Below are 21,401 nucleotides of genomic sequence, written 5' to 3'. Positions count from 1 at the left end.
TGAGGTGACGAACAGCTTCATGTGTCTGCGGGTTGCTCTCAAAACACAGCCACTGATCAGGAGAGCGGGTTAGTTTCCAAATTCAAACTTTAATCTCGCTCTCTGCACACACAGACAATCAAGCCTGAACACACACCATCTACAGTGTGTGTCAGATGGTGATTAATTAAAAACACGTCATCAAATGTCTCATCGTTCCACTTGTTGATTCTTCTATTTGTTTTAGAAAACAAGCGCTCAGTTAAATTGGAGTCGTTTTCACCATCTTGACTTGTTCGCTCTAAACCATCTCTCCATCAGCCGGCTGCTGTTTGTTTCTCTGTTTCCGCCGGCATCAACAGCGCTGACACTTTCCATTAGTATTCAAACTGTCCAATGCCACCAGAGGGCAAAATAAAAAGAGATTAGAGGCGGCGCAATTTAAAAAAAAACAACTTGTACTCGTATCTGGACATTAAGCGAACAAAGACGAGACTTTGTCAAAACAAGAGAGTCACAAATTGATCCCAAGGACGTCGTGGTGAGAATACTGAAAGTAAACAAAAGGCTTCAGAGCTTCAGAAAGGATCTGAATTTCCACCTCAGCTAGTTCAGGAATCATCAGTTGAAGTCTGACGCACAATCTCACCGAACTCTGTGGCTCTGCGTCGAGGTTAAAAACTCTTCAGTCTGGTAAAGAAATCTGAGGATTGAAGAGGAAGAATTTTCTCCAGCATTAGACAGAACTGAGAGTTATTCACCGTCTGTGGTAAAGTAACTCCTCCATTACTCCTCCCAAAGACCTCCCGCCTCTCCCATCCACCCTCCGTCTCCCAGGTCGCTCCTCAGGGAGTCTGGCGATGAAACATTTCCTCTCTCCGGCTCATATTCGTATTCATTTCCTCTTCGCCGTCCGTGTGAATTGAAACTTTCTGTGTCTCATTTTCTTTTTTCCCCATTTCCTCTTTTTTCTGTCTCCCTCTAATATAAACAGAAAAGAAAATCTAGATTTAACAAATAAGGATTTGCATCACACGCAGCAAAACACCATTTTTAAAGTAAAGGATTCATGAAATATAGTGATGCTATATTATTATTTTGAATTTATAGTACTATTTATCTGAACTACGGTACGATACTTTGGTTCCACTGGTTGCGTGTACGTTGCGGAACGTCTCCGCTACGGTTTGGAGTGCTGGACAGCTGGAGTTGCGAGACGATGATTACAGAATCACACGCGACCGCAGTTCTTACGAACAACAGCTGAACTAAAAACTATTAATGTTCCCAACCGAAGGAATAGAAGAGGTCTTTCTCTCTACGCTGTCATGGGGGATCAGATACGGTCCGAACACGGATCTGGTAGAATTTAGGGGTCGCGCTCCATCTTCCTCTCTCCTCCACATGAACGCTGTCTTTCTCTCTGCTGTGAGGCGGCATCACACTTTTATATAATGCCTCATTTCCCTCAGCACTCCTACCTCCTGTGTGTATTTTAGGTCACTGATGTTAGAAGACTGAGTGTCATTAAATACGATCTTTTTCTAAACCTTACCACGTAGTTTTGTTGCCTAGACGTAGCCAAACCGCAACGTTCTCGTCTATTGATCAGCTGATGTCACATATTTACCTGCGTACACTCTTTTACCTGCTCCTTTCTCACTCTGCTTTCTATTTTTATCTCTATTTCCCTGTTGTCACCTTTTACTTTTACAGCTGCCACAATCTCATTTCCTCACAGCAATCAATAAAGTTTCATTCTCCTCTTTTTTCTTGTTTTCTCTTATCCTTCCCCTTTCTCTCTCTCTTTCTTTTCTCTGTCGGCATTTCATATCTGCAAGCCGGGATCAAAGGTTAATAACTTTTCACGCTTCCTCCCCGTATCACCCGCCTTAAGATAACAACGGAAATGATTGGAGCTTTTTGACAGAACGGGAATTGTAAACGTGCGCATCCCGAAACCTGTGGGCGGCTTTCCTGCTCCGCGTGTGACTCCTATGTCCTTGGCGGTGTCGCCTTTTCTTCAAATTATCTGCCACGGCGTCTTGCGGGGTGCGTGCGCGGCCGTCGGAGCGGTTTGGAGTTATAAATATGAGTCACAACGGGCTGCAGTCGCGCCACGCAGCAAATCACAGGTTAAATGGCAATCTCGGACGATACGGGCGCAGCTGATTGCTTCACGGGGGCTTTGTGGACAGATGAGCGGGTGACCCAAACTAGTCCGCTGGGGAACAGACCATCCTCACAATTACTGAGCTCGGTGAGAGCTGAAGGTGTGGAGGGCGAGAGGAGGAAGAAGAAAAGGAGCAGCTGTGACATTAGAGGGGACGGAAAGCGAAGGGGAGATTATGATGAAAAAGAAGGGGGCATGAATACGGCTTCATAATTTACTCCCTTTCTTCTTTTATGACAAAAACAAAAAAGAGGGACAACAGAAGGATGAGAGGGCTGGAAGACGAGGGGAGAAAAGAAGATCACAAAGCCGGCTTAGAAAGGAGGGGCGAGGCTGGGACGGGGATGAAGTAAGATCAAGTAATTGAGGTGAGAAGAAGAAGAAGAAGAAGAAGAAGAAGAAGAAGAAGGGATATAAAGACGAGGAGAGGGATAAAGAGAAGAAGGAGCTCAAGGCGGCGATCGCTGGATCTGTGATCTGCAGCGGTCAGGTTGGTTTGCAGTGTCATGGCTTCTTCTCTCATCATTAGAAGTCCTGTGATGTCCAGGAGCTGCTGGGGACAGTAACACTGTGATCTGAGAGGACACGAGTTTTATCTTTCTGTCCTTTACCTTAAATTCAAAAGATGAAGAAGAGTTTACAGGTTGTTTAAGGTCGGCTGTGTTTGTATCAAGTATTGATATTCAGCCTGGAGGTGATAAAAGACTGTTCTGAAGACTGTTCTTTTTGTTTTTGTGTTTCCTGTTTTATTTTGAAATTGTACCCTTGTGTGTCACTTTTCAGTTCCTCCCTATCTGTGGTTTTCCCTCCTTCCTTCCGGTGTTTTTCTGTTTCTTTCCCTCACCTGTCCTTTTCCTGCCTCACTCCACCTGTACCTCATCCCCTCGTCATAGTCTTTGTCAGTTTGTTTCGTGTTCGCCCTTTTTGCCTAATTTTTCAGTTTTTCTGGATTCCTTAATTTTTGTATATTCAGCTTTTGGTTAAATAAAGCTCGCCTTTTGTTCCCCATTCCTGCCTCCCGTGTTTTGTCTACATTTGGGTCCTTGTCTTGTTTACCGTAATTGTAACAGAAGATCCCAAATTGATTTGAAAAGACGATTTTTTTTACCCACTTTTACACTGTTTTCTTCACTGTGGCTGTTAAGATAAAAGAAGCTACCACCAGAGATGGACAGAGTACTCAACCCCAGTACTTGAGTAAGAGTACAAATACTACTGGTCAAAATTTACTCCGTTACAAGTAAAAGTAGCTCAGTCGACATGTTACTCGAGTAAGAGTAAAAAAGTACTTGCTTTTAAAGGTACTTAAGTATCCAAAAGTACATGCTTTTAAATTTACTTTAAGCTAAAGTAAGAGTAAGAGTCAATTTCTTATTTTTCACATCAATGAATTACTATAATTTTTTCTAAATGAATTTAAGGACCTTTTAACTCTTGTTTCTGAGAATAAACTCTTTGAAACCACCTGCACTGATGTGCTTGCTTTTAGAACCACAATGTCATATAAAGCCTGCAGACACACCTATAAAAACAAATACAATGAATGGGATCACAGGAGGACAGCAGATGTTGCAGATGCAGATGTTTATTAACAATCATTAAAACTGTAACCAAATGAACCTGCACCGTCCAACTAACTCTCTATCATTTAGCTAAGCTGGGAATTGGAACCCCCTCAGAGACCAATGTTGTCCCCAGACCACTGGTTGAGAATCACTGCTTTACAAAAAACTACATCTGATGCAGCCATTGTCGCGGTTTTGTGTTGACAAACGCAGTCGAGAGCGTGGCTACTTTGGTGGTATCCTTATGGGGAGGGATGACGTATTTCGGCTTTTACGTAGATCCCAGTGGAGAGCGTGCACTGTGATAGGTTTCCTTCTTTGACAAACACAGCTTGTGTCCAATAGTATTTTAGATTAAAAAAAAAAAAAGAGCAGACCTGAAAGTAACGAGTACTTTTCAGCCTTCCTAGAAATTAACTCGAGTAAAAGTAAAAATATTTGTCTTGGAAATGTATTCAAGTAAGAGTAATAAGTACCAAAGAAATCTAATACTCAAGTAAAGTACAAATCCTCTGGATATGTACTTAAGTACAGTACTCAAGTAAATTTACTCCGTTACTGTCCACCACTGGCAACCACGTCTGCAGTGGGTGCAGTAGCTCGACCGCTCGTTTACGATCTAAATCTTTTTCAATTGATTTGGGATCTCAGGGCTTCCTGGAGCTGTATGGAGCCATTTCATATCATTTTTTGTTGTTTAGTTGTTTAGGAGGATGCTGAATCGCTGTTTTGCCGTGAAGCTCCAGAAATGACTTTTCATCAGCACGTGGGTGAGGAGATAATAACTGAAATTTCCACTTATTTAATCAACTTTTCCTTCGACTGCGGCTCTCTCACAAGATTATTGTGAACATGTTCAACTGCTGTCCAGTGCTAACCGAACTCATGCCTCCTGCCGTGTGTGTTTCCATCCATCACTGCAGTTTCTATCTCAGCTACATAACATTCCAACTAAGGAACTGTTGAAGGACAAACTTAGTCGAATAGAGTTTCTGTGAGTCTATCAAAGTTGTGATGATGTGGAAACTTTCAGCTTCTCCTCCCTCCTCCTGCAGGAAGGAAGTGAGCCGCCTCACATCTTATTTCACCTTGGTTTAAAAAAAAAAAAACAAACCTCACTTTTCTTCTCACTGCGGTTTCCATGGCGTCTTCTTCCTCCCACATTCACTTTCCGTCTTATTGCTTCACATTTATTCTCATTATCTGTGCTCTGAATTGGTCAGGACATAAATCAAAGTGCACTATCAAATTCACCCACGCTGCCATTTTACTGTCACAAAGGCGTTCGTCTGATGCAAGGACACATCCTGTTGACAAGGCATTACCGCGCAGATGGATATGATGGTTACGGTTACGATGAGAAACTGACAGCGCCGGCTCGGATGCGAGTGTGTGTGTGTGTGTGTGTGTGTCGGGGGTTAATGTGATATCCCAAAATAGGATTTGAATCCTCGATTGCTACCTGCCAAGGGGTTGGGAGAGATTAGAGTAAGATTAGATTTTAGCCATGCTCCAGCGAGCTCGCTCCCCTTTTTCTGACATAATTGGATAGTTTGTGCCATCTTTCATTCTCAATTGGCTGCTTGTCACCAAAGATGCGCAAACCTGAGGGGGAAGCAGGAAAGGAAAAACACATAGCTGTAGACTCTGACTGTCAAATTATACGGACAATCACATGATGAGGGGCTTCGGCGCGTCGCTCAGAAATGATCTGTGCACCACTGAGGAGACTTTTCCGCTGGTTTTATTATTTGAAATGATGATTTTGAGAAGGAACGCAGCAGTGATTGATGAATCACAGTTCATCTGGGTGCACACGCCACTGAAATACTGATATTTGTCATCTAAGTCCTTCTCCACCCGACCCCCTAATTCCCATCGCACCCGTCTCTGCAGCGTTTCTTCTCTGTCACATATAAAGCTCTTTCCCTCTCTTTGTATCGTCTTATTTCACTTCTACTCTTGTGCTTTTTCGTCTCTCTTTGACAAAAAAAAGTTGCCTCTTTCATTCTATTTTCTCTATCCCGTCTCCTTCTTCCTCACCCCCTCTTGTTCTTTAATCTTCACACTTTGTCATCTTTTTTTTTTTATTTCGTCTTTTCTAGATTTTCTTATTTTCACTTCACAGTCTCTCCACCGCTTTCCATCTCCAGCTTCTCTTTCAATTCCGATCAAAGAATGTCAGCGTGCTGTATAGACACAAAGGCCAGTCACGAAACAGTCGCCTCAACAATGGAACAATTTTCCAAGGAACATTTTACATCTGTTTTTCCGATTGAGATCCGACTGCAGGTGGGATTTAGCCGGGATGTTCCTGTGTCTTTAGGACAAAGATTCCTGACTGCAAGAGTTTGAGTCTGATTTGTCGTTTCTATTCCGTGCAGGGCTCAAACAGATGGACGTGTCGGAGGAACCAAATCTAAATTACTTGGCTATACATCGATCAGCCAAAGGATTTAAAGGACTTACAGGTTAAGTGAACGACATTTGATCCTCTGGTTACAATTCAATGTTCTGCTGGGAAACCTTGGAGGATAATGAGTCCTGACACAAAGAGCTCAAGGTGTCGACCTGGCCTCCAAATCCCCCAGATCAACATTTGAGTGCAATGAGTCCGATCTATGGAGGCCACACCTCACAGGACTCAAAGGATCAGACGCCATCGGCCTGGTGCTCCCCCACGGAGGTCCTCTGTCCAAGCCTCGACGGGTGAGAGCCGGGTCCAATCTGATGCCATTTCCCCCATCGGCACAGATACTGGATCTGATTGGGATCTGGGGATTCATCTATTCTGGCATGTTTCTCAGGCCATTCCTGAGCAGGTTTTGTAGAATGGGGGGCACTGGCATTCGGGAGGACCAATGCCGTAGGGGGTTGTACTTAGCCTGCAGCACTTTTTGAAGGGCAGTGGCTAAAAGAAGGGCACTTTAGCGCATGTTTTGGCTCCCAAGAGGGCAGTTGATCATGTTTTAACCAGCCAAGGGGGCAGTTTAGTGTGTTATGCCAACTAAGAGGGCACTTTGACACGCTTTTTTGGCTCCCAAGAGGGCACTTTAGCACACGTTTTGGCTCCCAAGAGGGCACTTTAGCACATGTTTTGGCTCCCAAGAGGGCACTTTAGCACACGTTTTGGCTCCCAAGAGGGCACTTTAGCACATGTTTTGGCTCCCAAGAGGGCACTTTAGCACCCGTTTTTCAACAATTGAGCCACGGGGGGGTTGACTGCCCCCCCCCTTTTGCACATCACTGGCCAGGACCCAAGGTTTCACATCAGAACATTGCATAGTACGAAGATGAACGATGTTATTCACTGTAAGTCTTTCTCGTGTTGTGACTCAAGCTCATGATGACGGCGAATATATTGCACAGAGGTTCCTTGAATGATAATCATTAACGGTTTTCAAGGATACATTCACATAATAACTTCTTTCAAGAGGCATCTGTGATTAATTCAAAATAGTTTCGTCATTTAACTGACGCACTTTGCTGAGGTTTAGAAAAGGTCTCGTTTGTGGGTTTCTGAGAACAACAATGACCGTCATCCTACTTCAAGCATTCAAAGAAAATGTCAGCGAGACGAAGGCAGTGTGCGGCGATGCACTGATTGAATACTGTCGAATAAAATCAGACGGTGTTGCCAAGTCGCCCTTTCACATTTGAGAATGCTACTGCAAATTAGCAATGAACAATAGCAACAGCTGTAAGCAGCGAAGGTGATTTGTGAGGGGTTACTAGGGAAAGCTACGTTGAACCCATTTTGCAAAACATCCTGTCAGTCTGTTCTTTTGACGCCGCGTCTGGGACAGAACATACATTTGCATCTTTTGCCTTTTTCTGCAATCTCTCTCCAACTCGAGCGGCACTCAGAACAGTTCATGCCTCCTTCAATTCAACAAAGACTAATCCAACGTCGGATTAAACAGATTTAACTTCCCTCGATCCAGATTTGTATTTGGCTCCACTTGAAATTGTTCTCACTCCACCGCACTACACCTGATTGTTTTCATCGAGATCCATTCCTCATTCTCTGAGAAATTAATCAAAATGTCGACAAAAGCCAGAAAGTGAGAACTACTTCCTGGATCCGTCCCTCTTTTCCAGATTCACATAGAAAGTTAATGTGGTCTTATTCTTGGCTGTGACGTATCCTCCATCCACGTTTGGTGGAAGTCGTCCTGCCGACAAACAAGCAAATAAACAAACAATAGACGTGTTAACTTCATTGTATAAAACCAGGTTGTGTTGTTCAGGCGTTAAAGCTCCCTGCACGCCCCTCGCAGGTGTTTCCAGTTATTCTGGTGGATTCGACTCCTGTGAGAGTGACGGTGGGCGGATCTGCGCTGGAGAATTCCAGAACACCAAGTTTCTGAACTTAACAGGTGCAGCAGGAGAGTGACGGAGATGTCAATCAATCGGTTTATACACGCCGACTCAGTCCTGAGAGAAGCTGAAGCGAGCGGAGAGCACGTGCGTGAGGCTAATAAGTGTTTGACTTACTAAGTGAAGGAAGTCAACAGGTTTGACATTTGCATTATGATAATTACTGCTGACAAATACAGATTTCATCTTCTTCCTCTCTTCTCACCGCCCAGCGCCGCAGCCCCCTCTCTGTATTCTTCTTCTGTCTCTCATTTTCTGTCCTGTTATCTCTCCCTCTCTCCCTCCCTCTCTGCTCTGATTGACTGTCATCACATCTGACAGCACAGGCGGCAGAAAGATGATAAACAAGACATTTACACCGAGGAGACATCTTCGGCTGGCCACACACCCACACCCACACACACACACACACACACACACACACAGGAGGGTGGAGGCGCCGCTGTCACAGCTAAATTTGACTGATTCCCGTCTGACAGCTGATGAAATGTGACACCTGACCACCTCCAACTGATATCCCACCCAGAGCCTCGTGATTATCGAACTCTCAGGTCTGAAAACGTGGCGGTGTATATTTGCTCCCTCGGGGCGAAGGGAGACTGTGGTCTGCATTGATTTTTTTGGCCAAGAACTGAACATTTATCTGACACACACACACACACACACACAACACACAGCTCCGACACGTAACTAAGTGTGGAACTGGGAGGTTTATTGTACAGTTTGTCCGAGCTCGACTCGTCTTGGCTGCACCCGTTTTCATTCTGCTCAGAGGAAAAAACACTCCAGCTTGCAGCTTGTGTTTGCATCATACGACCAATCACAAACATGAACGAGTCTCCTGGTAGCAGAGTGGAAGATTTAACAAGTGAAGAGGTAACTTTAAAATAAATAAAGTAAGTTAATCTTCTATGAACGATGATGTATTTTCCAGAGTGGCATCATCTGATTGGTTAGACGGCGTTGTTTTTACACGTGTTGATATTTTATCTCAAACTTAACCTCAGAGCAGGTTACGTGTGCAGCGTGAGTTACCGTAGCTGTAGCTTATAAATAATTAATCTGGAAACAAGGCAGACAGACTCCTGACAGGGAATCACACGGGACATCTACTATAGAAACCAAAACAACGAGCCACAGGAGGCTAAAAAGTTCTATGAAGCTGCAGAGCTGCTGGCCAAACCCCTCTGGAGTCATCGTGGTAAGTAACCACATCGATACGACTCAGTATTATCATGAAAAGTGTTGTTTTGGTTGACCTACAATTAGTGAAAGTGGCTCCATGGACGGCTGATGATAATAATTTGGTGAATTTAAAATTCACATTTATCTCAGCAAATGCCAAACAACAACAACAACAGATGTTTGTGTCTGACTGACGAGCCACTAATCTGCATCAAAATGAAAGTGTTCGTGTTGCCAGCAAAGTTTGGAGACGTTATAGAGCTACAAAGACAACAGAGGGAGGAGAAGATCGCTGACGGACGACTCGACAAAACATCAGACTTTGACGGCAGTTTGATTTCCTACTAAAAGAAAGTCCACTTTTCTTTCTCTAGACCATTAACGGGATTATTTATTAACCAACCAGCCAAGATCCTCGAACAATAACAAGGTTGTCTTTCCTCAAACCTACTGAGTCCTTTAAAAACCAAAACCTAACTTCACTGTGTCAAGTCAAAAAAACGTTAACATTCGAAATTGCTTATTTTTCTAGGAGGGCAATGACAAATGACTTATATTGTATGTCGATAATCTTCATAAGTTACTTTATTTTTGTGAAAATGTGAAAAATCATTGTTTTATCTTGAAAAAAATGACCAAAAATATTTTTTTCTGCTGAATTTTTTTTCTTTTTTTCAAATTTCACAGGTGGAAAAGAAATGAAAGATTATCCTGGCAGAACTTTTCCTCACCAGCTCTCAAGTCACAGACACAGAGGAGAGAAAACAGTTTAGATCACCACAAAATACATTTCCCACTTGGCCCCTCGGGGCTTCCGTAAATGTCAATTCACCCCTGCAGCATAATCCAGCTCTCAGCGGACCGTGTATGCATGATCAGTTTGTTCCAAGTGGTCACTGTTTCACCTGAGTTCGGCTGAATGGACAGCTTTCTTTTCACCTCTTCCTGCCATCATCTTTCTGTTTTATCCCGTTCTCCTGGTGTCTGTTCTCCTCCCCCTCTTTCCTCTCCACCCTCTCACTTGAGATAAATCTTCTCCCTGCTTATCTTCAGTCCGCACTCTCATGTTATGCCTCTCACATTCATTTCCTGCTGATAGAGGAGATGTTGCTCTGATGTTTATTGGTTTTCGATGAACATCTGAGTGTTGATTTGGAAAGTGGGAGGGGTGAACAGTTCACCTACACCTGCCTGCGGACGCTCATATGTATGTATGTCTGTACTGCACACATCCATGTCCCGTGGACTCACCGTAGCTCCTTGAACGGCTCGGCCCTGACGTGCGGCGTCTCCACTGATTTGCTGAACACGGCTCCTTCGGCCCCTGAAATCAGAGAACACAACATCAGACCGCCGTCGATTGAAACCACAAACCCCTCCTGTCCGATCAATGGACATAATCTCTGAGACTCGTCCGATCTATACGGCTCCAGTCGGCGCGCGCGGCGGCCCCTCGGCTCGCCTCGCCTCGCCGATAACCTGAACGCACGCGCATCTGATAAGGAAAAAAATCCTCCGACGGGAACATCACAGGGGTGATTTTAAAATGAAAATGTTATTTCATCATGAAAGCAAATAGAATAAATTCAAAGCTTCTGCTTCAGAAGCTCAGAGCAGCGCTGAGAGTTCAAGACAACGTGAACTCAAAGACATGCTCTGCTTACTGTGCAGACTGTCTCCTGCTGTTTGGAGACTCCATCTCCAGGCTGCATTTTTATTCGTGACCTCCTGGAGGCAGTGAGGTGACTCTTAAATAAGAGGCAACAGCACGATGTGGCGTGAGAGGATACGGGAACGGTAACATTTGGTCCGGTAACATCAGAAACAACCGAACAGTCAGGAGAGTTCATCAAGGCGAGATGTGAAGTTTTAAGTTGATTTATGAAACCTAGAATTATGTTTTTCTCAAAGGGGACTTGATGAAACATTCACCACAAGACAAAGACGGACACACGGATCACAACATGTTCACGTTCTCACTCGGCGATAGTGTCAAAAGGGACAAAAGCATGCGTCATCGGCGGCCGGTGGTTAATATAAGAAACTCTCAAAGCATTTTTTATGTCACGGTGTGTAATCAGCAGCAGCGCAGGCCCAGCTGTGAGCCTGCAGACGTTTAGGACTCTGATTGACTGTAGTGCCGATACCGCAGCTCAGCTCAAGTAAACCGAAGCATTCAGGTACACCAAATCAACAAAGCATCAGGGGCGGATCAATGGCTACGACTAAATGTGCTTCGAGGCACCGCTGGGAGTCCAAACGCCTCTCGCTCCGTGACACACGCTCAAGTTTTTACAAGTGAGATAGACGGAGAATAAACAAAAAATCCTAATGTCAAATGCAACAAGAATTTATCTCCAGTCCTGAGTGAAGATCTTGTAACAGGTGCAAGTTTAAAAACGCGTTTCAAACGCTGTGAAACAATGAAAAAAAACATAGTGTAGAGTAGAAAATACATTGTGCTTTTCAGTAACTGGTTAATATGTCAGTTTGTCACACACAGACTTTTATATTACTCTGAAAGCACTCCTGACACCAGGAGGAATCAAGCGATCGACAGAATGCGACTTCATCAGGACAGAAACATGATGAGAGGCAGTCAGAGCTGATGGTCAACATCAAATTGAAAATGCAGGCGCACCGATGTGGTCCAGATATATTATCCTGGTCCAGGCCTCGGCCCTCGTCTCCCTATGATTGATTAAAGTCTGAGAGCTTTGTCGGTGGCATTCAGAACGGGTACATCACCTTCCTGAGTCAGAATTACGAAACTAGCACCAGAAAAATTGCTGCAAAAGTATTGACGACTGACACTGACGCAGCTGTTCAGGTCGCTGTGAGTTAATTTACAGAAATAAAACCTCTTAGACCTGCATTATGTTTCCAAACTTCACGTCAGATGTTGAGCTAACTGCTCCGAGTTTACTGGATGGATCCATCACTCAGTTCTCATCAGTTAGTGGGAAAATTAAACCCAATAACGACCTCACCGCTCATGCAACTGACGAGTGGTGGGACGGTTAGGCGGCTTGGAGGAGGACAACACGGGGAGGACGGATCGCTTTCTCGTGGAGCAGTTTTCATCGTGTGATCTGTCCGGATTAAAGGGATATTCCGGTGTAAATTTAATCCATGGTCTAAATCACCGTGAAACTGTGTTAAACTCCCTCTCGAGAGATCAAGTTAGCAGACCGCTAATTTACGGAGTTTTAACAACCTCAGAAACGACCGCACGACAACAATACACTGCAGTAAATGGATCCAAATATAAACCGCCACCAAAAAGCCACAAATAATGCTCAGAACAGCACCAAACTTCAGCAACAGCACAAATAGGGTCTCAGCACATAGTCCGGGGCATCTAACCTCCGCTAGCTTAGCTGGATTTCTATTGGGACACCGGAATATCCCTTTAAGAACCGGAAGAGATGCCCGACAGGTCAAACACAGGACTTTCACCTCCTGAGGCCTGAACGTCAGTATCGTGTGGAACCGAAAATCAGTGTCGAGTTGTTGAACTTTATTTTGAATGTACTTCCCTCACACAGTCAGCCGCCCCCGTCGCTGTGAAGACTCCCCGCGGCGATACCTGGTCCGATCCAAAAGGTAAAAGCATATTGCCAAATTTGCCAGAACACTTCCATGCTGATTTGAGTTATTTAAAATTACACAACCACGAGTGACAACAACAACTTTTCTCTCCGGTTTAAAACATTTATGTGGAAGCCACCTGCAGACGTTCAGTCATGTCACAACAAGTTTGACAAGTTTGAGTATTTTTCAGTTTAACAGGCGTTTAATGGTTGAGTTTCACTGACGTCTGGAGATATTTACAACACTCCCGTTTCCTCCAGGGAGCTCTTCATAACACCGCTCAACCTGTCGGAAAGTCAGGGAAATAAAATATATTTATGCAGGCTGGAGCTTCGACTCGCCCGTGTGGGATAAATAACTCTCCCGTTAATGACTGCTACAGGTGGAGACACTTCTGTTCCACGCTTCTTTTTTCTCCCCAAATGAATTAAACTCTCGCCGAAAGTTTGCTTGTGGTGACGAGATGAAAGTTTAACACGTCGTTGTTAATCCATAAGAACACAAAGAATTAACACGTGAAATACGTTTAACACAAGCTGTGAATATTGAGTTGATTATTTTGGGGAAATAAGAGGCAACAAGTGCTATATCTTCTCTGCATTTCGTAGATTAATTCCCTCGTTTTTTGGGTGTTTCTTTTTCTGAAGAGGTGAAACAAACCTGAGGGCTTAGAGAAGAAAAGAGAATATGTTTCCAGCAGCTCATGAAAAGCTCCGGTGACATTTAAATACCCACCGCTCAGTCAGTTAGAGGCAGAGAGTACAGAGAGGAGGATGTAAAGTGAAGTGGATGCCTCGGTGCATGTCACTGACTCTCTCCTGCAGTAAAGTGAGTGAAGATAAAACAGAAGCCCCCCATTAGAAAATCCCGACTCTCAGCCAGAATAAAAAGAACAAAAAAGCCCTTTACTTTGCTCTCGGCTGTCACTCTGTCTTTAAAGGATAAAGCCAGTGTCATTTTAGTTCATTCAAACCAACATTTTATCACCCATATAGAAAAGTTCAAACACGGTGATGCACCCACCACCGACAGCAGAGAGGACCGAAACATTGGTTTTACTTTTAATACTGTATGTGTGCTTAAAAATGGAATTTAGAGTTATAAAGGGTTATTAAAGGGCCATCAGTGATGAAAACAAATCAGCTTTATTTCTGGACAGTTTAGTATTATGTGTAGTTGAACCATTTGTAGGGAGAAGACGCCACTCAGCCCAGTCTCCAGAATACATTGTTCCCATTTTATGTTTCTGCAAACCAACAGATATGTTCACATTTCATGTCATACGTCCCTTTACGAACATTTCTATAACACAGTACGTGTCAGATCATGTTCACATTAACGTAGGTAGGAAGGCTGTGATGACCATGATGTTTTGCTAACCCTGGTTTCAGTGCCTCAAACTTACAACACAATTAGCACAACTTTGCTACAGCGTGAAATCGAACATTTAAACCTTGGTCTTACTCTGCTTTTGGGTGTTTTTGCCTTTCCTTCATTGTGTTATGTAGCATTTTTGTGCATCAAAAAGATCTGCAAAGTGATTTTTAATATGTACGCATTATAAAATATAAGCACTCCCAGCTGCGTTATTTTAGATCACACTACCTTGCTCGGTAGAGGCCCACGCTGCCTCTGATTGGCTACACCCTGCCCATTAAGTAATGCGCATGGGCAGCTCTCACCAAAGATTGAACAGAGGAAAGATGTCTCACTCTGTAGCTAAAACAGAGACTTTAAAATCAAAGTATGTCAATCTATTTTAATAGGACCCCTAGATAAAAGTATGAACCTGCAAATTTGCATAATAAGACCTCCTTAACATGAAGAAATTTAAAGTTTCAGCATAAACGTAAATTGGAAACATTTATTCTGGATTGCTGTGTTTGAGCTACAGTATCTGCAGAAACAAAACATAAAATCTGGGTCAGGCTGTAGTTGTGTGTCAGACACTGATGAAGAGTTTGAAGTCCTGACATTCACTCACATTAAATGTCACAGATTATTGACATTATGACAGCGCAGATGTTTATATTTTTTCTCCCGGCTGTCTTTATTTGTACCGAGCAGACTGTGACGTCTCCATTCATGCGCACTTGTGTGAATAATAAAACTCGATTCTATCTGATTTCTGATCAGACGCTCCGCATGAATACTGAGCAGACAGCAGCGATATGTCACTGCGCTGTCATGTTCAGGGACCAGCGAGGGAGGGGAGGGTCAGCTGAGAAAATAAATGATGCCGTCAAAGATTAATGTGTCCGTGTGCATCTATGTGGATGTGTATCAGTGTGTGTGTGTGTTTACGAGGCGGTAGTCAGACCAGGGGCAGATATCATCAGTTGTGGCCTGAAGTATCTCAAGAGGTGATGAAATATAGAGACACACGAAGGCACAGAAGAAACTCCCTGCAGGAATAATTTCAATGATTGGTGACGGTGGCCGACTGTACACGAGCAGCAATAACCCCAAACCAAAATCCTGCATTTATCTTGATACATATGGCTGCATATGGCTGCAGTGTTTTACTGTCATCTTTTAATATCTTCTCGCCTTTTTTATGTGAATTAAAGTTGGCGCATTATATAAAATCCTGGAGGAGACTGGATATAGTTTTGTTTTAAAACATTTTTTACAATTTAGCGTGTTCTTGTATTTTGTAAGTAACTGTCACTCTCTTTACTACTACTGAGTGGTGGAAAGTAACTAAATACATTCACAAAAGTACTCTACTTCACTCCAAGTTTGAGGTACTTGTACATTACTTAAGTGTTTTCTTAAATACCCTAATTAGAATCAGAAGCAAATATTTAAATAATGACCATGCATCATTAACTATAATCTAATAATATATGTTAATCTGAAATATGTCCTTCTGCCAAATGACATAAAAAGTATTTTTACTTTGTTTTGTCACCTATATATATCCATTTGAATGTAGCCTCGCTTATGCATCAGACAGCAGCGTAGTACAGTGCGTGGCAGGCACAGCTGTTCTCGTGCGTAGGAATACAAACGTTGTGCGGTTAAGAGAATGTAGTGCCAAATTAAAGGGCTGTCTGATGGCAAAGTAAAGCGGCGAAAATGTTCGAAACATAGCGTATATTTTTCACAGATCTACCTTTTTTTAGGTGGTGCTGTTTAGCAGAAACAACGCTCTGCTTCCTGTCGGTGCTGCACAGAGTTTACTAAAAAGAAGGTTTTTGAACTACTCACGTTAGCAGTAGCATCTGCGGCGCGCCGCCGTCATGGCAGACAAAAAGTGTTGATCCCCGAGTGCGACCTGACAGGCAAGAGAGTAATGGTGGACCGCTCCTCAAGCCTTCCTGTTAGGTCACTTTTTGTCTGCCATGACGGCGGCGCTCTGGAGATGCTACTGCTAACGTGAGTTGTCCAAAAACCTTCTTTTTAGTAAACTCTGTGTACACAAACAATGTTCTCAATGCTCGTGTTCATGTGTAGAGACCCTGGTGATACTACGAGCAAAGTTTCATGTTGTGTCGAGCCTTCTTACTGTTTTAGAAATAGAGATTTTGATGCTAGCGTAAAAGTGCCCGCAAGACTCCCATTGAAAATTAGCTTGCCCGAAAACGAAACTACTGTAAATCTTAAAAGTGCCTCTTTCGTCGTAATTATGCTTTTACGCAAAGGTTTGACTCATATTCAATCACAAATAAAGCCTTGGATGCTTTTTGGTAAGAGTTTCACTCTAATGGAGGAATAGTTCCCCCTCTCCATTAAAACAGCAGAACCTCTTCCAGCAAATCCGCGTCAGTTTGCCATAAATGATCAATTCCTTGACGCGTGACGACTGAACTATAACTAACACATCATAATTTGAGTATGAGAATACAAAACAGCGCACCCCATCACATAACCACCCTCGTTGCATCTCCTGCTGTTGCGGAAGAACACAGCGAAGAAGTCAGGAATGAAATCTATCAGCGCAGTCTGCCTCCACTTTATGCTAATGCACAACGCCTGTTATGCTTAACTATACATGCTGCATTTAAATGCACACAGTCGTACACAGACGCACATACTGTGTTAGATCAGACATCAGTATTAATGTCACATTCCTCCCTGAAACATGTGAGCTGGATTAACATGTGCAGTCACACAGCTGGCTGTAACCCATGCTAACTTATGTGTGTGTGTGTGTGTGTGTGTGTACTTGCATGGGCGTGATAAAAAACAGCAGGCGACCTGTCCTGCTGTCTGTGATTAACCACCGGCGACGCGCGCAACTCTACATTCAATCCCAACGAATCAACAGATGTAAATGAGGACGGTTCGAGCGCGATGGCGGCCGCGCGGGACCCTTCAACGCTTCGAGCGGCTCGATGAATCCGTGGCCGCCGTCCAGATGTCTAACTGTGAAATTATGACCTGACTGGACGTTGAAGTGCATGAAAGCCGCTCTCTTCCCACCAGAAGAAGAAGACGAGCAATCCCACTCTCATGCTGTTAGATAGAAGCGATTTGTGGCATTCGCTGTGTTCAGTAGTGATTTCTGCCATGAAGTACTGTAATTTACTTTAACAGTACAAATAGGGTCTCAGCACATAGTCCGGGGCATCTAACCTCCGCTAGCTTAGCTGGATTTCTATTGTGAAGCTAAAAACAGATCAACTCTCCTCCATCAGCTTCCGGGTCGGGGAAGTCCCGACACGACGATTACCGAGTGCGGTTAGAAATGCTCAATTCCGTTCTTTTCCCTGTCCGCTCTCGATAATAACTGTTATAAACTGGCAGGTAAGACACATATGAACTTTGATTGCTTTTCCATGGAGTCATAATCATACATTTTCACCCATGAGCCGCGGAACTCTACTGCACTCGGTAATCGACTCGTCGGGACTTCCCGTCAACAGGAAGCTGCTGCAGAAGAGTGGTAAATTTAGTCAGCTTTTCAGTAGAAATCCAGCTAAGCTAGCGGAGGTTAGATGCCCCGGACTATGTGCTGAGACCCTATTTGTACTGTTGCTGAAGTTTGGTGCTGTTCTGAGCATTATTTGTGGCTTTTTGGTGGCGGTTTATATTTGGATCCATTTACTGCAGTGTATTGTTGTCCTGTGGTCGTTTTTGAGGTTGATAAAACTCCGTAAATTCGCGGTCTGCTAACTTGATCCCTCGAGAGGGAGTCTAACACAGTTTCACGCTTACACCGGAATATCCCTTTAACATGCACAGATTTAGTTTGTTTCGAGCCGAGAGCTTTGCTTACATCGGACTCTCGTGGATCCACATTGTGGTTGGATTGATGGAACTCGAGGTTCTCCAGCAGATGAGCTCTCACGGCGCTCTCATTTTTCTTTTCAACCCGGCACCAAAGCTGCGTTTCTGGTCACAGTCATTACAAGCAAAATTGCCCCCTCCTGGAGGTGAGTATATAACATCCTGAGGACAGAGACAGACCGGCCTCCACAGCTGTGCAGGAGCAGGAAGTTTAATATTCACCCATTTAATGTTTCTCTCTCTCTCTCTGCCCTCTATTATCTTTCTCTTTCGCTCCATCATCACACTCGCTCTCATTTTCTCTGCTCCGGAGTGTATCGCATTCTTCCATTTTAGTATTTCAGTCAGACCGGAGGTGTAGCCAGCAGCCCTCGCTAATAAATAGCCAGCGCTCCCTGTTGAGAGGCTTTGCCCCTTTCTTCTCTGAGCGCTATAAGGAAATCAGGAGCTCTTATTAAGGGAGGGCAATTCTCCACCTCAACAGGAAGTATAGGCTGTCAAATAGCGTTTGCAGCCTGCGGATTAGAGAAAGGAAAGAGAGAGTTTAGAGATCAAAGTAAGCACTGAATGCAGGAGGAAAACTGAGAAGGAGATGGAGGAACGGAGGAGAAACATTTGAGAGAGCGGAGCAGGAGAAAAAAAAAGGGAATAGAGCAGAGAGAGAAGCTAACCATGGCGGCCCGGTGACAGATGGATCGCTTCTTGCTCAACCCAACTCCGACTCGTCACATACAGTATGCAGCGGGCGGATTACAGCCCCGCTAGGAGCGACGTGACAAGCCACCGTCGATTCCTTCCACACTGCAGGTGAATATAAATCATTTGCTCTGGGTCGTTTCAGTCCAAAACTTATGCCTTTTTTCCTTTTTTTCCCTCTGCTTAAATATGCTGACAGAGCAGAGAGACACCGCCGCCGCCGCCGCCGCCGGAGTGACAGGCGAGCCCGACAGTGATCGCCACGAAAAGCGAGAGACATTTTAACAATGCCGGTGTGGCATCGGCGACGGCAGATACACGGCACCCATCCACAGTGACAGCTGTAACATCCATCCCAGCCTGCACCGAGTGACGAGCTGTCAGCCCAAATAACACGAGACAAAAACAACAGTGTAGGTGCAGTTCTGAAGGCTCCGCAAGGAGTTTGGAAGATTACAGACTGTGGATTAACGGGTTGAAATCATAAATAAGTCAAGACTTGTTGGACATCTGAGCATGAAGATGAAGAAGATGAAGAAGACGAAGAAGCCTCATCTCGTCTCGTCGTCATCAGCTTCGATCTCCACAGGCCGCCGTGTGAAGCTGCGCTGGGGAGGCTGAGTTATCCAACGTCCAGGTCACCAGTCTGACCCCAGATCTGCGCAGGACACATCGAGCTTCTCCTGCTCAGACTCCGCCTCGTGCATTAGTCTCTGCTCAGACTTCCCCACTGAGCTCATGTTCTTGAGCTTTTTCTGCATCAACGTACAAAAAACACTCTGCCAAAGTTTAGAAATCCTCCTGACTGTCTGCGCGTCTGACAGCTGAAACACAGGAGGGTTACTGACACACATTTTAAGCTGAGATCTGAGATTTGCATCCTTGTTCTCGTACAAAGACGCCGTTGTTCGCCGTTGCTTTGTATCTGAACAACATGCATCTTTTTTTCTTCCACCTTGTGTGTTACAAACACACTCGATTCAGTGGTTTAAATACCGATCCGGTCTTTAAGTCAGCTCTGCTCTCTCGTCTCTGTTAAAAGTTCGACACAGATTTTATTCCGTGACATAAAACAATCCTGAAAGGAGCCGCGCCGTATGCATTTTTAAATGTGTCTGAATTATTTATCTTTAATGTAAAATATATTCTTAGAAGGCCGGAATATGAAGCTCGCCAAGTCAGCCAAAACTTTTCATTTAAATTATTCCAATCTCTCTCTCACACACACACACACACACACACACACACACGCACGCCGTCATCATCATCATCATCATCATCATCATCGTCGTCGCCACAGTTCAGAAATATGAGCTGAGCGGTGGTAATCAGTCAGCTCCCCGGGACAAAGATGATTAAAGTGACTGCACGAGGACATCATCTGATTATTTCCACACCGTCATCATGAAACACAGAAGAGAGAAAAAAGACAGCGAGTTACGTACGAGCTCAATCATCTTCTTCACGCCGCAGAAAAATGTGTCCTGATTGAGATTTTTTTTTTTCTACCGGCGTGTCGGAGAGCCAACACCTTTTCAAATTAAGTTTCATTTCACACATGTGGATGTGAGGGAAAAGGCCGACCGGCAGCACCGCTCTGACACTCCGAGTATTAAATCTATGACGAGTCAATCAGTAACACGCTGGTGGCTCCGCTGCAGGGACGCCGACGACAGTCTGTCAGTCGATCGGTTCACGACTAATCATCTCGACCGTTGGATGGATTGGAATTAGATTCACGGTGCCGGAGGAGGACCTGAAGTCACTTTTTTTTTTACATTTATTGGCATCATCAAGTCAAAAAATTGTAATTTGTTCAACGCCTGAAAGACTAATGACATTCTCATCAGCCTCAGCTCTAATTTGTGTTGAGCACTAATAAGCTAATGTCAGCACGCTAACACAAAGATAGGAACACATTAGATGTTACCTGAGAAAATCAGCATGTTAGCATACTGGTGTTAGCATTTAGATCAAGTGGAGCCTTACAGAGGTGCTAACGCGGCTGCATGTGATGGAAAGAAGTATAAATGATTTGCTAATTTTGGGGAAAAAAATCCACATATTTTATAAAACGTTTTATTCTCTTTTACTTGTCTGTATGTGATTTCTGCCAGCAGAAGTCTCACAATCAAAACAAAACAAAAGACCTAGCCAGTGAAGGATCATGGGAGTTGTTGTCCTCATGGTTACGTCTACGTGACTCAGGCGGAAACGTGGTTACGTCCTTCAACTTTTATTCTCGTTTTGTCGCATTCCCCGACTTCCTGACTCTCTCACTGACTCTCTACTGGAAGACATCAAACAATAAAAATAATTAAGCTTAAATTATCGTCCACTACAGTCACATGAGAGGTCGTCAAGGTTCCTGTTGTATTTCCGTCCCTCTCAGGTCTTAGTGGCAGTAATGTTAATGATATTGCAGAAGCTGTAATAAAAATCCTCCTCGCTCTCTCAGGACAAACAGACGAAGAGACAAACTGACGCACAGCCATTCAACACGCAGCGCCGACACATCAGGGAGACGGACAGACGGACGTTTGGACGCTGCAGAACTCACCGTGGATAATGTGCTTTAATCTTCAACAAAGATC

The 21,401-nt window shown here is 44.0% G+C and overlaps 1 protein-coding gene across 2 annotated transcripts in view; it reads right to left on the bottom strand.

Annotated features, from left to right (window-relative positions):
* Positions 1-21,401, bottom strand: part of sgcd (sarcoglycan, delta (dystrophin-associated glycoprotein)) — a 316,040-nt gene that overhangs the window by 17,312 nt on the left and 277,327 nt on the right. For both annotated transcript variants that reach the window (XM_030438196.1, XM_030438195.1), the window contains one exon: positions 10,534-10,606. In XM_030438196.1, coding sequence (XP_030294056.1) covers positions 10,534-10,606 — 73 coding nt within the window. The remainder of the gene's footprint in view (positions 1-10,533; positions 10,607-21,401) is intronic.

Source organism: Sparus aurata, chromosome 13, assembly GCF_900880675.1.
Source record: "Sparus aurata chromosome 13, fSpaAur1.1, whole genome shotgun sequence".
Lineage (NCBI taxonomy): Eukaryota > Metazoa > Chordata > Actinopteri > Spariformes > Sparidae > Sparus > Sparus aurata.
The sequence above is the reverse complement of the archived record's forward strand: the minus strand, read 5'-3'. Positions and strand labels throughout refer to the sequence as shown.